The 15,390-nt window shown below is 45.1% G+C and overlaps 2 protein-coding genes across 10 annotated transcripts in view; one reads left to right on the top strand and one right to left on the bottom strand.

The window, feature by feature from the left end:
• Nucleotides 1-990: 990 nt before the first annotated feature.
• SZT2 (SZT2 subunit of KICSTOR complex) overlaps nucleotides 991-15,390 on the bottom strand; it is a 69,835-nt gene continuing 55,435 nt past the window's right edge. For 2 of the 6 annotated variants that reach the window (XM_035251084.3, XM_078331440.1), the window contains one exon: nucleotides 14,540-15,350. In XM_035251084.3, the coding sequence (XP_035106975.3) occupies nucleotides 15,207-15,350 (144 nt within the window). In that variant the 3' untranslated portion in view covers nucleotides 14,540-15,206. Of the gene's footprint in view, nucleotides 1,111-3,268; nucleotides 3,433-12,353; nucleotides 12,816-14,539; nucleotides 15,351-15,390 lie in introns of those variants that run through there. The other 4 variants (XR_013519970.1, XR_013519969.1, XM_078331438.1 and 1 more) reach the window with 4 other exon arrangements.
• On the top strand, nucleotides 11,926-14,539 carry HYI (hydroxypyruvate isomerase (putative)). Of its 4 annotated transcripts, none has more exons than XM_009001059.5 (8): nucleotides 11,926-12,162; nucleotides 12,242-12,326; nucleotides 13,377-13,491; nucleotides 13,662-13,740; nucleotides 13,830-13,879; nucleotides 13,984-14,053; nucleotides 14,157-14,291; nucleotides 14,386-14,539. In XM_009001059.5, the coding sequence occupies exons 1-8, from the start codon at nucleotides 11,964-11,966 to the stop codon at nucleotides 14,457-14,459; spliced, it is 807 nt and encodes a 268-aa protein (XP_008999307.1). In that variant the 5' UTR covers nucleotides 11,926-11,963; the 3' UTR covers nucleotides 14,460-14,539. The 4 variants fall into 4 exon arrangements, with proteins under 4 accessions (XP_008999307.1, XP_008999306.1, XP_002807044.2 ...); XM_009001058.5 differs by having other exon boundaries at nucleotides 13,969-14,053; XM_002806998.7 differs by having other exon boundaries at nucleotides 12,242-12,353.

Genomic DNA, 15,390 nt, shown 5'->3' with positions numbered 1-15,390 from the left:
AGATTAGAGGGAGGAAAGAGAGTAAGATCAGGTTATTTATTTCTCGGGCTTCCTCGCCGTAGGCTTGCCTTGGCCACCTCTGTCCCACAACTGGGGGCTTCTCCTCCTCTGAGGGCAGCTATGACTCTTTCCTCCTGGATTCCAGTAACTTTTGTGCCCCCCATCACCCCTCTAGGCCTCAGAGGCCCTAGGTTGCTGCAGTATCCCTGGTACCTCCTCTAAGCTCTGCCCACACCTTCATAAATAGTCCTGTTATTAAATCTCCTGAATTATCCTAATTTGAGCATGCCATCTGTTTTCTGTTTGGACTCTGACTGATTCAAGAACCTATTAAGAGATAGACACAAGAATGTGGCAGATGGAAATACAAATATTACTTTTATTACCATCAAAACTGATACTGGACAATATGGCTTAGGTCTGCTAGGCAAGCAGGTGTGCTAATAGTTCACCCCTGAGGTCAACCATGAGGGCCGGCTCCTGTAAAATGTACAGGCAGGCACCGAGGCAGAGCAAGGTGCATGCTTTTTCACAGAGGGGAGGGAGGATGTGCCTGAGCTGGGCATTTCAGCTTCTTGTTCTGCCAGAGTTACCCACCAGTTGAATCACTCCCCATCCCCAGGGTAAGACTAGGAAGGTGGGGCAAGAGGCTAGAAGCCTTATTCTCTAAGGCTCCTTCCACAAAAGAACAGAGTCCTGAGAGCACCAATATTTTGAATAGTGAATGATACTTTGAATAAAATCAAAAGATAAGCAAAAACAACCAAAATCTTAATGTCCAAAACTTTTATAAAGAACTCCTCTAAACTGATGAATTCAACACTGAGAATCCAACTGATAGCCAAGCACAGTGGCTCACGTCTGTAATCACGGCGCTTTGAGATCTTGAGGTGGGAGGATCACTTGAGGCCAGTGGTTTGAGACTAGCCTGGGCAGCATAGCAAGACTCCATTTCTACACAAAAATATAAAAATTTGCTGATTGTGCTGGTGTGTCCTGTAATCTCAGCTACTTGGGAAGCTGAGTAGGGAGGATCGTTTGAGTCCAGGAGTTCGAGGTTACGATTGTGCCACTGCCCTCCAGCCTGGGCGACAGAGTGAAATCTTGTCTCTATGAAAAAGAAGATGAGGGGACAAAGACTTCAAATAAGCAACTCACAGAATTTTTATTATTATTACTCCTGAGGTTGAACATCTATCCAGATACTAATGGCCAATAAATATCTGGAGAGATGTTCAACCTCAGGAATAGTTGAGGACTTGATTCTTAAAAATGTTGCTTCCCCTTCAGTTTGGTAAAGATTTTAAAGACTGGTGTTATCCAGTGTTGATGAAGATGTAGGGAAACAGACACTCTTATGAGCTGTTAGTAGGAATATAAGTTGATAAAGCCGAAGGACAATTTGGCAATGAATTCAAATCTTAAATGTGCATATTTTTGACCCAGAAAGACCAATTATGGGGACCTACACTGGAGAAATATGCATATTTGTATGCCACAAGAAAGCATATACAAGGAAGTATACTGCTTGTCATAGTAAAGATTTGGAAACGATCTTGTTATCCATCAGCAGAGAAACAATAAAAACATATTTTGGAATAAAACTCAGTTAAAAGACTGGCAAAAGGGAGGGAGCACAATAAGGCAAATTGATTTTCTTTTTGAGATGGAATCTTGCTTTGTCACCCAGGCTGGAGTGCAGTGGCGCGATTTCGGCTCACTGCAACCTCTGCCTCCTGGGTTCAAGTGCTTCTCCTGCCTCAGCCTCCCAAGTAGCTGGGACTACAGGTGCCCACCACCACACCCCGTTAATTTTTGTATTTTTAGTAGAGGCGGAGTTTCACCATATTTGCCAGGCTGGTCTCGAACTCCTGATCTCAAATGATCCACCCACCTCAATATCTCCCAAAGTGCTGGGGTTACAGGCGTGAGCCACCACGCCTGGCCTGATTTTATTTTTTTAAGAGAAGACTTCCTATATATAGTGCTAAGGGGGAAAAACAAGTCGTAAAAAATACATGCATAACACCATGGTGAGAATTTATGAGTGTAAACATTAAACAAGGGAAGGATAGGATTGTGCAGTCAGGGTTACTGAGATTTTTCCAAACTGCAAACTTAACGTATGAAAATGTTTACATTTGTACCCTTTGAGCTATACAAATGCTGTTGTATTTAAGTTTAAAGTTTGCATATGATTGGGTATGCTGTTAGTTAACAGTTTATAAGTTGAGACTGCCAAGGCCATTTGTGTGTTAATAACAGCAGGCAAATATAAGGGAGGGGCACCAGAAAGGTTTCTGGATAAGATCCAACAGCCGGTAATAGAAAGAAACTAAAGATAAAGGGCCAGGGTTAGGAACGTCCTTTTAAAGACAAAAATGTATAATATGGAACAGCAAATATTATAATACTCTTCCAAGAATACAGACGATCGCTCATGCAAGCACAAATTTTGTAAAGTGACTCAATGCTGTTTTGCATAATGATATTATGATTCAATGTACCATGTGTGTGAGATGATTCTGTTTAAATCTACTGAAATTTTAGTTATAGAGTTCTAACGTAGATGTACCATGGATATTCCTGCATGAATACTTGAATACATAAGAAAACTATGAAAGAAAAATTTTACCCAGGATTTAGTTTCCTTTTTGACACTGTAACGAGCTATCATGAATCCATGTGACATGGACTATTACTGGTAAAATTGAGTAAAGTAGGAAAGAAAAATTCCAAAGCTTTAGAAATGCAGGCTCAATGGCTCAAAAAATAATAATAATAGCGTGACACTTGAATGTGAATGTCGATATTCCTAAATCTAGACAGCTATAACTGAACACGTGGTTGGGTGTGAAAATATATAACATGGTATATGGAATCTGATTTGAGCATACTGTAGGAGAGTAATAGAAAGGTTAGCAGCTCAAACCAGAAGGTTCAACAGAAATGAGGGTGCCCTTGTATAGAGCAAGATAGAAAAGAGTATAATGAAGATTGGATAAAATGAAAAAAATTAGTTCAATATTTGAAAGCCAAAGATCCCTCCGAGACATTGAAGTCCCTAATTTGCTGTGGGGTCACCCGGCCTCCACTGTAAGTTATATGAAATTATGTAAATTCATGAAATGATATAAATGCATATCCCCAAGGCAAACCCCCAGGGTTTGGGTCTTTAAATTTCTTTTTACTGGGAGATCCAAGTATTTCCTGAAATGTGCAAAATGCTAGATCTTGGGATGGGAAAAGCAAGTTAGTTCTGGGTTACCTTGATTTTGGAAAGGGTTAAGATGATGCAAGAACGCAGACCTGGTTGATTCCCTTATAGAAGTTCCAAGTGCTGAACACAGGTCCTCTTTTGGTTTTTCTTTGCCACTTCTCTTTGTTCATTAGCTTTATTCTCTCTGGCTGACTGTCCCCATGAATACGGTTCTATTAGGATGGAGAAAAGAGGAAACAGATATTGGATGGGCAACCCGCGACGTCTGAAACAGGTTATTATGGCTGGGCTAGCTTGGGTCAGGTGCCCACTCACTGACCAATCACTATGGCTCAGAAGAAAGACTCGTATAAGAAGATGATCGCCCCAATCACACCTTAAGGTGAAGAAGTGGTGAAAGTGATATAGTTTCCCCAAACAAGAGAATTGTTCCCAGAGAAAGAAAGAGATCCTCTATTAATAATCGATTGTGGCTAATAAATTACCCCAAAACTCAGTGGCTTAAAACAGCAAATGTTTCTTACCAAAGAGTTTCTGTGTCAGGAGACCAGGTGTAGTTTAGCTGGGTGTCTCTTACAAGGCTGTAATCAAGGTGTTGGCCAGAGCACAGGCATTTTAAGGCACAGTCGAGGGAGAATCTGCTTCTGAGCTCACTCATGCGGCTGTTGGCAGGCCTCAGGTTCTTGCCAGCTGTTGGCCAGTGTATTAGCTTGGGCTGTGATAACAAAATACCATAGACTGGTGGCTTCAACTACAGTCATGGATTTCACAGTTTTGGAGGCTGGAAAGGCCAACATCAAGGTGCCAGCAGATTCGGTTCCTGGCGACGGCTTTCTCCCTGGCTTGCAGGTGCTGCCTTCTCACTGTGTCCCGAGAGCAAGCTCTGATCTCTCTTCCTTCCTTTCAAGGACACTAATCCATCATGGATCCCACCCCCATAACCTTATCTAGACCTAATCACCACCCAAAGGCCTCATTCCTAAATGCTATCACCTAGGTGATTGGGGCTTCAACATACGAATTTTGGGGGAACACAAACACTCAGTCCATAACAGCCAGAGACATCAGTTCCTTGACACATAGGTGTTTCCACAGGGCAGCTCACAACACGGCAGTGGGTTTTCCTCAGAGCATGTAAGTCCAAGAGGGAGAGAAGGAGCCAAGGCAGAAGCCACCGCCTTTTTAAATGTAGTCTCTGAGGTGACATCCTACCACTTCTGCAATTTTCTCTTTGTTTTAAGTGAGTTGCTAGGTCCAGCTCACAAACAAGGGAAGGTGGGTACATTGAGGCACAAATACCAGGAGACGGAGATATTGAGAACCACTTTTTTGCTTGTTTCAATTTTTTTTGAACCCTTGAACCCTTCACCTCCCGGGTTCAAGTGACTCTCCTGCCTCAGCCTACCAAGTAGCTGGAATTACAGGCATGCGCTGTCACACCTGGCTAATTTTTGTATTTTTACTAGACACAGGGTTTCACCATGTTGGCCTGGCTGGTCTTGAACTCCTGACCTCGTGATCCGCTCACTTCAGCCTCCCAAAGTGCTGGGATTACAGGTGTGAGCTACGAAGCCCAGCTTTTTTTTTTTTTTTTTTTTTTGAGATGGGGTCTCACTCTGTCACCCAGGCTGGAGTGCAATGTTGCAGTCTTGGCTCACTGGAACCTCCACCTACAAGGTTCAAGAGATTGTCCTGCCTCAGTCTTCCAAGTAGCTGAGATTACAGGCACCCACCATCATGCTCAGCTAATTTTTGTATTTTTAGTAGAGACAGGGTTTCACCATGTTGGCCAGGCAGGTTTTGAACTCCTGACTTCAGGCGATCCACCCACCTAGGCCTCAAAGTGCTAGGATTACAAGCGTAAGCCACCGCACCCGACTAATTTTAATTTTTAATTTTATTGGGGTACAGGTGGTGTTTGATTACATGAATAAGTTCTGTAGTGGTGATTTGTGAGATTTGGTGTACCCATCACCTGAGCACTGCAACCTATTTGTAGTCTTTTATCCCTCGTCTCCCAAGTCTCCAAAGTCCATTGTATCATTCTTATGCCTGCATCCTCATAACTTAGCTGCTATATATCAGTGAGAACATATGATATTTGGTTTTCCATTCCTGAGTTATTCCACTTAGAATAATAGTCTCCAGTCTCATCCAGGTCACTGCAAATGTTCATTCATTCATTTTTATGGCTGAGTAGTATTGCATTGTATACATATACAACATAGTTTAGTTATTATTCACTTGTTGATTGATGGGCATTTGGGTTGGTTCCACGATTTTGCAATGGTGAATTGTGCTGCTACAAACGTGTATGCAAGTATCTTTTTTGAATAATGACTTCTTTTCCTCTGGGTAGATACCCAGTAGTGGGATCGCTGGATCAAATGGTAGTTCTACTTTTAGTTATTTAAGAAATCTCCACACTGTTTTCCATAGTGGCTGTACTAGTTTACATTCCCACCAGCAGTGTAGAAGTGTCCCTGATCATCTCACCCATGCCAACATCTACTGTGTTTTGATTTTTTGATTACGGCCATTCTTGCAGGAGTAAGGTAGTATCACATTGTGGTTTTGATTTGCATTTCCCTGATCATTAGTGATGTCGAGCATTTTTCATATGTTTGTGGGCCATTTGTATATCTTCTTTTGGGAATTTTCTATTAATGTTCTTAGCCCACTTTTTGATGGGATTGTTTGCTTGTTTTCTCTTACTGATTTGTGTAGTTCGTTGTAGATTTTGGATATTAGTACTTTGTCAGATGTATAGATTGTGAAGACTTTTTCCCACTCTGTGGGTTGTCTGTTTACTCTGATGACTGTTCCTTTTGCCATGCAAAAGCTCTTTAGTTTAATTAGACTCCAGCTATTTATATTTGTTTTTATTGCATTGGCTTTTGGGTTCTTGGTCATGAAATCCTTGCCTAAGCCAATGTCTAAAAGGGTTTTTCCAAAGTTATCTTCTAGATTTTTTATAGTTTCAGGTCTTAAGTCCTTAATCTATCTTGAGTTGATTTTCATATAAGGTGAGAGATGAGAATCCAGTTTCATTCTCCTACATGTGCCTAGCCAATTATCCCAACACCATTTGTTGAAAAGGGTGTCCTTTCCCGATTTCATGTTTTTGTTTGCTTTGTTGAAGATCAATTAGCTGTAAGTATTTGGGTTTGTTTCTGGTTCTCTATTCTGTTCCATTGGTCTATGTGCCTTTTATACCAGTACCATGCTGTTTTGGTGATTGTGGCCTTATAGTATAGTTTGAAATCAGGTAGTGTAATGCCTCCAGATTTGTTCTTTTTGCTTAGTCTTTCTTTGGCTATGCAGGCTCTTTTTTTGTTCCACATGAATTTTAGAAGTGGCTTTTCTAACTGTGAAGAATGATAATGGTATTTTGATGAAGATTGCATTGAATTTGTAGATTGCTTTTGGCAGTATGGTCATTTTCTATTTTTTTTTTTTGAGATGGAGTCTCACTCTGTCACCCAGGCTGAAGTGCAGTGGTGTGATCTCTGCTCACTGCAACCTCTGCCTCCCAGGTTCAAGCTATTCTCCTGCTTCAGCTTCCCTATAGCTGGGGCTACAGGTGTGCGCCACCATACTCAGCTAATTTTTGCATTTTGAGTAGAGATGGGTTTTCACTACGTTGGCCAGGCTGGTCTCAAACTCCTGACCTTAAGTGATCCACCCGCCTCAGCCTCCAGAAGTGTTGGGATTACAGGCGTGAGCCCTCACGCCCAGCCAGCAGTTTGGTCATTTTCACTATATTGATTCTGGCCTTCCATAAGCATGGCATGTGGTTCCGTTTGTTTGTGTTGTCTATGATTTCTTTCAGCAGTGTTTTGTAGTTTTCCTTGTAGAGGTCTTTCAATTTCTTTGTTAGGTATATTCCTAAGTGTTTTATTTTATATTATTTTTTTGCAGCTATTGTAAAAGGGATTGAATTCTTGATTTGATTCTCTGCTTGGTCACTGCTGGTGTATAGAAGAGCTACTGATTTGTGTACATTAATCTTATATCCAGAAACTTTGCTGAATTCTTTATCAGCTCTAGGAACTTTCTGGAGGAGTCCCTAGGGTTTTCAAGGTATTTAAATGATCATATCATCAGCAAACAAGGACAGTTTGACTTCCTCTTTACCAATTTGGATGCCCTTTATTTCTTTCTCTGTCTAATTGCTCTGGCTAGGACTTCCAGTACTATGTGAAGAGGAGTGGTGAGAGTGGGCCTCCTTGTCTTGTTTCCATTCTCAGAGGGAATGTTTTCAGCTTTTCTCCATTCAGTATTATATTGCCTGTGGGTTTGTCATAGATGGTTTTTATTACATTAAAGTATGTCCCATATATGCCGATTTTGCAGAGGGTTTTAATCATAAAGGGATGCTGGATTTAGTTGAATGCTTTTTCTGTATCGATTGAGATGATCATGTGATTTTTGTTTTTAATTCTGTTTAGGTAGTGTATCACATTTATTGACTTACATATGTTAAACCATCTCTGGTATGAAACCCACTTGATCATGGTGGATTATCTTTTTTATATGTTGTTGGATTTGATTAGCTGGTATTTTGATAGGGATTTTAGCATCTATGTTAATCAGGGATATTGGTCTGTAGTTTTCCTTTTTGGTTGTGTCCTTTCCTGGTTTTGGTATTAGGGTAATGCCAGCTTCATAGAATGATTTAGGGAGGGCTCCTTCTTTCTCTGTCTTGTGGAATAGTGTCAAAAGGATTGGTACCAGTTCTTTGAATGTCTGGTAGAATTCTGCTGTGAATCTGTCTGGTCCTGGACTTAATTTTGTTGGTAATTTTTAAATTACCGTTTCAATCTTCCTGCTTCTTCTTGGTCTGTTCAGGGTATCTAATTCTTCCTGATTTAAGCTAGGAGGGTTGTATTTTTCCAGGAATTTATCCATTTCTTCCAGGTTTTCTAGTTTATGTGCATAAAGGTGTTCATAGTTGCCTTGAATGAGCTTTTGTATTTCAGTGGTGTCAGTTGTAATATTTCTGTTTCGTTTCTTAGTAAGGTTATTTGGATTTTCTTTCTTCTTTACTTGGTTAATCTTGCCAATGGTCAATCAGTTTTATTTTATGTGACAAGGTCTTGCTTTGTCACCCAGGCTGGAGTGCAGTGGTGTAATCACAGCTCACTGCAGCCTTGATCCCCCAGACCCAAGTGATCTTTTCACCTCAGCCTCTGGAGGCTGGGACTACACACACATGCCACCATGCCTGGCCAATTTTTATACTTTTGTCAAGATGGGGTTTCACTAGGTTGCTGACACTGGTCTCAAACTCCTGGGCTCAAATTATCCTCCCGCCTCAGCCTCCCAAAATGCTCAGAGGCATGAGCCACTCCCTCTGACCTATTTGGGACCATTTTACAGGCTGCCTGCCACAGGTTCTTGGCAGATAATACAATAAAGACCACCATACTGAGCAGTGACAAGTTGAGTCTAAAAAGTGGTCATTATTATTCAAACCAGACAAACAATACAAACAAGCTGAACCTGTAGAAAAATCTTGATTATAATGATACCACAATGAGGATGTTCATATCAAATATGCTAACAGATGGCAGTAATGCATACAGAAGGTTTCAAAAATGTGTTTTCATTAAATATAAAACAGATACAAAATGATCTTTATAAAATATATGTTAGCTTTAAAGAAGAGTAGTAACATTAACATACGTGACTGTGCTATCCAAGGTAAGAGAAGGGATAACGAATGCTTTCAAAGGCTCCAAGGCCACCCTCTTCGCTCCTCCTCTAGAGGTCATCACCATCATGCTGAATTTTGTGATAATTATTCACTTGCTCTTCATTGTTTTACCAGAGATGTCTATATTCCTACACAAGACCCTGTTGGTTTTCCCTGCCTTTGACTTTGTATCAATGGAATCACAGTGTATATATTTCTCTGTGATTTGCTTCTTCCTCTAGAGATTATGTTTCTGAGATTTATCTACTTGATGCCTTCATAATGATGTTTTTCAATTCCAACCAAACTTCACTAAGGTCTTCATATATTGCCCTAACATAACAACACACTCAGTTTTATCATTTGAGCCACCAGCTTTCTCTTGTACAACATGGTATGCTATACTGTTACACAACTCATCTACATATGGATGGATGGACATTTGGGTTAGTTCCATCTTTTTGCTACATGAATAGTTCTGCTGTGAACATCACTTTACTTGTTTCCTGGTACACTTGTGCAAAAACTTTCTTCAGGGGATACACCTGTGCAAGAAATGTTGGATCAAAGGCATATCAGCTTTAAGAGACAATGCCAAATTGTTTTACAAGGAGGTTATAGTGATTTACACTCCTATCAGCAGTTGTTCCAAATCCTATCCAATATTTGATAATGTCTTTTTTTATTTTTGCCAATCTGGAAGACATAAAATGGAATTTCATTGAGGTTTTGATTTGCATTTCACATGAGTTGTAATATGTTTTACTGCATTGCCAAATGCTATCCAGTGATCGACTGAGATTCTGAACTCTGTACTAAAGTTTTTGCTATTATCCATGCAACTATTTACAAATTGTTGTTACTTTAACATCACACCTGTGCAAATTATTTGGTTAAAAGTCAAATATGTATCTGTGAAGCACAATAAAGCAAAAAAAAAGTCAAATGCAAATAATCAAGACTTGTGATAACTTAGGGTGTCATGGCTGTGTTGCAAGGTGGCATAAGATGCAGACAGTCAAAGGTGAATAAAGCAAATAATTTTCATGGACATTGTACTCTTTATATATTTATCTTGGCATATAACATGAAGGTGTTGTAAGGGAATTAAGGGGAACCTGAGTCACGTATGTCTAGTTTATAGATAATCTTTACTGCCCTAAGAGATGTCCAAGGAAAAAAGGGGTGGACCATTGGGAGTTGGACACATTTTGTTCCTGACGCAGAGCTCAGCAGATGGTGGTGCTTTCAACATCATCAATAAAATTTGCATAGTAGGGATTAACATCGAGGTGGTAATAAAGGAATTACTTCCTCTAGATGTTATTCTGTATTGCCAATTTTGGATTGCAAACACACTAAAGTTGGGACTGATTACAATCTTACACTTAGTGAGATCTTGATCTTGTTACCCAAGAAACACCTTGCAGGACAAGGCAAAGGTCCTAGTGCAAAAAAAAGCTGCAAATGGGCAAGAAATCAGGTGATCAGTGTCAGCTGGTGGCAGTCTGTTCTTGGAGGCAGAGCTGAAGAGATGGAACCTGCCAAGCCTTTGGGTTCACTACGGGATCAGGCTGGATCCCTGATGTCTGAGCTGGCCTCATTTGAGATGGAGTTGAGCATTGACAGAACAAACAGTGGGAGCTGGGTGTTCCTAATGTTGCACTTTCACCATCTCTGTCAAAGTTAGCACAGACGATAGATCAATATGACGTTTATTTATGAACTGTTGGGGCATAAATTTACATTTTTCAAAGGAAATTTAGCACATCAGTAACTTAAATATGTTCCTATTTTTGACCATGTAATTCTACCTATAAGTACCTACCCCATCAGTTGAGTTACTGAAGATGAAAGTAAATCATTCATATCATCTCAGGAAACATTAAAAGGGTATACAGACACCAAAACCCAGGAAAGTCTAAGGATTCCAGCCTTAAGTGCACACACCTGGGAGCAGCAATGGGTTTGGGCACCCCTGGGACGACAGGAGTTTCTCAGTGTGCTACCTCTATTCACAGGGCTTTTTCCCCCTCCTTTCCGCTCTAGTTTTTTTGTACCATAGGACTCTGCCTTATTTCTTTTCTACAGCCCAGTCATCTTCCGGCACCACCACCTGTTGACTCTCAGCATTTCCTTGTTTGTACTCTTGATTGGTTAGATTATCTCGCCAAACGGTGCAAGTAAGAGGTCTTTGGCCAGTCTATGGATTGGCTGCCCTGAGATCAGATGACCTCCCTGGTTCAATCAGCTGAGGCTAAGGCTAAGGGGACAGTTCACCCATAGCTGCTTAATGGGGCGGCTTCCCTTGCAAAAGACGAACGGTGTGAACGGACAAACACTGTGATGGACATCTCTAGAAAAGGACTCGAAAAAGAGTCCGAGATAGGTACTAAGACGTGCATGAAAGTGCGCTTGCAGTGCGCGCGTGTTATCCATCCACGGATACAATAATGACTCGGTGCTTACGTGTGCGACAATGAGCAGCGAAGGCGCTGACTTTGAAGGCTATTGGAAAACACGAGGAAATGTTCACAAAATAATATTCCATGAAAAATGGCCTATAAAACCGCATACACCGAATGGTCAGAATTTTCAAAGAAAAAATGGCATATTTTAAAACTTGGACGGGCAAGCTAACAGGCTAGTGTCGTGAAAACTGGTGGTATAAAAGTGCTTGTTTGGTCATACAGCTTTCAAATGCTGCTTCATGAACAGATAGCATTTTTATAATCAGAGGAGAGACTCAGTATTAAAGTGCCCGTCCCATCGTCGTAACCGTGCCCTTGGGCAGCCGGTTCTCAGGCTCACGGCCCGGCCTCCCCACCTCCTCCTGGTGCCACCCTCGCCCCGCCCCTCCGCCTCTCCCCGCGCTTCCTCTCTAGCTAACTAAAGGCGCTTTCCACGAAGACCCGGGTTTTTACAGCACCTCGCTTCTTCTAACCCGGAACAGTGCGCTTTTGTTCGCCGGGTCAGCAAGGAGAGCCCCGCCCCGCCCGCCGCCTCCGGGGCCTGCGGACTCTGCCCGGTCCGGCCTCCCCCATCATGGCGCCGCTGCGCTTCTCTGCCAATCTGTCCTGGCTATTCCCGGAGCTCCCCGGCCTCCTCCCGCGACTGCGGGCCGCGGGCAGCTCGGGCTTCGAGGCCGCCGAGGTGGCCTGGCCTTACGCGGAGCCGCCCGAGGCGCTGGCGCGGGCGGCGCGGGAAGCGGGGCTGCGGCTGGTGCTGATAAACACGCCTCCGGGTGCGTGGCAGGCCGGGAGGGCTGGAGGGACCCGGGTGTGGGTGCCGGACCTGGGGGCTGAGGCCAGTTCTCTCTGCAGGAGATCATGAGAAGGGGGAAATGGGGCTGGGGGCCGTCCCCGGGAGACAGGAGGCCTTCCGAGAAGGTCTGGAGCAGGCTGTGCGGTACGCCAAGGCCCTGGGCTGTCCCAGGTACCCCCATCCCCCACCCCTCTGTGACCCATGACCCTGCCGCAGGTTAAGGGCGTCGAGGACGCCAGGTATGAGACGTTCAGAAGTCTGAGCCCACTGGCCTATCTCCGCCCCTGCGGTCCTGGTCCTTTGTAAACTGTCTTTTATATTTTATCTGTCCTGTGCCAGTCTGTTTGCCACTCTTTCATGCTCACCCCATGCCGGGATCCCATGCTGGGAGCTCAGTCTGCCTAGGGAGATAGAAATATATGCAGTGATCCATTTGAGGACGGGCCTATTCAAGTAAGCTGTGGGAGCAGGGTAGGCACCTAACCCTGTCTGGATCAGAGAAAGCTGCTTACAGGTAGTGATGCTTGGACTGTCTTGAAGGAGTGGGCATTGCTTGATGAGCAGGAGGTAGAGTATTCCTGGCAAGAGGAGGCCTGGTGTGTTGAGCAGCGTTCCTGAGGCTGGATGGGTAGCCTGTTGGGGTGGGGAGACCTGGAATGTTGGCTTGAAGCTGAATGTGGCTAAGATCCGAGTGATGGCAGGAGGTGGACGGCTCAAAGTGGAGCTGGTCAAATGCCAAATCCTGCAGAGGCCAAACAGGCTCAGAAGGAACTGGCAATGGGATCACTACTGGTGAATGGTAGGGGAGAAAACAGATGGGAAGAGGCTAAGAAGTAGATGTGAGGAGAGGAAGTAGAAACAGCAGCATGGCATACTTGAGAAGGGCAAGGGTCAGGATAATTTTTAAAGGTGAGACTTTAGCAGGTTGTATGTTGAGAATGACTGAGGGAAGGAGAGGTGGAAATTACTGGAGGTGGGGGGTAGGGGGGAGTGGACACTGAGGTGTTTGGGAGAGGGCTTGCCCCTCAACTGTCACTGAAGTGTCTGAAAGTGCCCGGATGCCTGGGCGTCGTGACGCAGGTGTCATGGACTGGAGACCTGGGGAGACAGGTGAGGCCAGCATAGTCAGGGAATCCTGCGAGAGGTGTAGAGAGAGCCAAGGGAGGCAAGGCCTCCAGTATATCTTCTCCACAGGATCCACCTGATGGCTGGCCGAGTACCCCAGGGGGCTGACCCAGCAGCAGTCAAGGCTGAGATGGAGACCGTTTTTCTAGAGAATCTGAGGCATGCAGCTGGGGTTTTGGCTCAGGTGAGAAAGGTGGAAACACAGAGCGGAGCGGTTGCACAGTGGGGACAGCATGTGAGGCACAAGGCTGGCTGCCGGCCTAGGTCAGAAGGACAGGTGAGGGCCTTGACCAGTGACTGATGGGGGACAAACTTGGGAAGGAGCTCTATTCACAGCACCCGACATGCTGCTAGGAGGACCTTGTGGGACTGCTGGAGCCCATCAACACCCGCATCACTGACCCCCAGTACTTCCTGGACACGCCTCAGCAGGGTAGGACCCCAGGCCTGTGGATCCTTCTGTCCCTTGGATACCTGTGCTTTCCTTGAGGCTCATGGCCCACTCCCTGGCTTCTCTTCCAGCGGCAGCCATCTTACAGAAGGTGGGAAGACCCAACCTCCAATTACAAATGGTAAGTGGAAGAAAGGGGGTACTTTGCAGAGAGCCCATGTTCTCTCAATCTTGGAAGCAAGGCAGAGCCTATAGGGTCTTGGACTGTAGAATCCTCTTCCCCAGGACATATTCCACTGGCAGATCATGGATGGGAACCTGACAGGAAACATCCGGGAGTTCCTGCCCATTGTCGGTGAGAGGAGCTTTCTTTGCTCTTTCACCCTTTCAATCCCCACGTCTGTCCTTCAGGCCCCGGCAGGAGCCCGGACCCTACATCTGTCCTCATCTGTCCCCAGGGCACGTGCAGGTGGCACAGGTCCCAGGCCGAGGGGAGCCCAGCAGCCCCGGAGAGCTGAACTTCCCCTATCTGTTTCAACTGCTGGAAGATGAAGGCTACAAAGGTTTTGTGGGCTGCGAGTATCGGCCTCAAGGTGAGGCATGGCCCTGGGGAAGGGAGTTCTGGAGGAACTTGGACAGGGGCCGTTTTCTCCATGTGGGCTGAGACGCCAAGGTCTCTCCTTGCAGGAGATACAGTAGAGGGCCTGAGCTGGCTACGGTCATACTGGGACAGGCGGGGCCACCCAGGGGCTGGCCAGTGAGGGCCTGCACACCACCCACATGCCTCCAGACAGCGAGTGAGATCCTGTCTCCTTCTCTGCATTAAAGATGACCTGCTGAACACTGTCATATATCTTTGTTATGGGGTGGGGGGACACACAGTGTCTAATACTTCAGTTTCTCTGTTGCTTCCCTCCCACTGAGAAGCCAATGCCAGGGTTGCTGTGGAGATGGGAGAGCTTCTGAGCCCACCTCCTCATTAAAGGATGAGAAACCCAGGGTCCAAGAGCAGAGACTTGACAGTGGTCCCAGGTGCTTCAAAGGAAGAGCTGAGATTGGAACCCAGGTGTCATCTCGATGGGAATGTCCAGCAGTGATGTCCAAGTGGGAAATGAAGACCTGAGGGCTCAAGGGGTGCAGGTGGCTGACAGTGGTCAAAGGCTGGCGGCAGGATTCAGGCAGTGGAGCTCTAGGGGGTGAGTGCTTGCAATCCCGTGTGAACTCCGGGGACTCTAGCAGGTGGGCAGAAAGGAGTGCCCCAGAAGGGCCCAAAAGGTACAAGGGGATGGAGTCCTGGATTGGTCAGTGGCTGTGGGTGTTTGGGAAGGGCAGTTCCTGCTGCCAGACTGGGGCAGCAGACCCCCAAGACATAGTCCCAAAGCCTTTGGTGTCACTCAGTGTCTGGCCTGTCCTGGGGCCCAGAAGGGCTGGCGGTCCTGCCTCTGGCGGGCAACATTGTAGACCCATGATTTGAGGAGTAGTGACATTCAGTGGTCCAGTCCACTCCCTCAGAGGAGGCGGGTCCAGAGAGTGAAACAGGCTGTATTGATGACAGACTCCAGGTGGTGATAGGTGGAGACCAGCTGGGCAGGGGGGCTCTCGCTGTCCTGGGGCTGTACTGGGAAGGGCTCTCGGAAAACCACTGTCAAAGACTATGGGGAACACCGTGGGGGTGCGCTGATGAGAGGAGGG

Source organism: Callithrix jacchus, chromosome 7 (assembly GCF_049354715.1).
Source record: "Callithrix jacchus isolate 240 chromosome 7, calJac240_pri, whole genome shotgun sequence".
Classification (NCBI taxonomy): Eukaryota; Metazoa; Chordata; class Mammalia; order Primates; family Cebidae; genus Callithrix; species Callithrix jacchus.
Note: the sequence above shows the minus strand (reverse complement) of the source record. Positions and strands in the feature narration are given on the sequence as shown.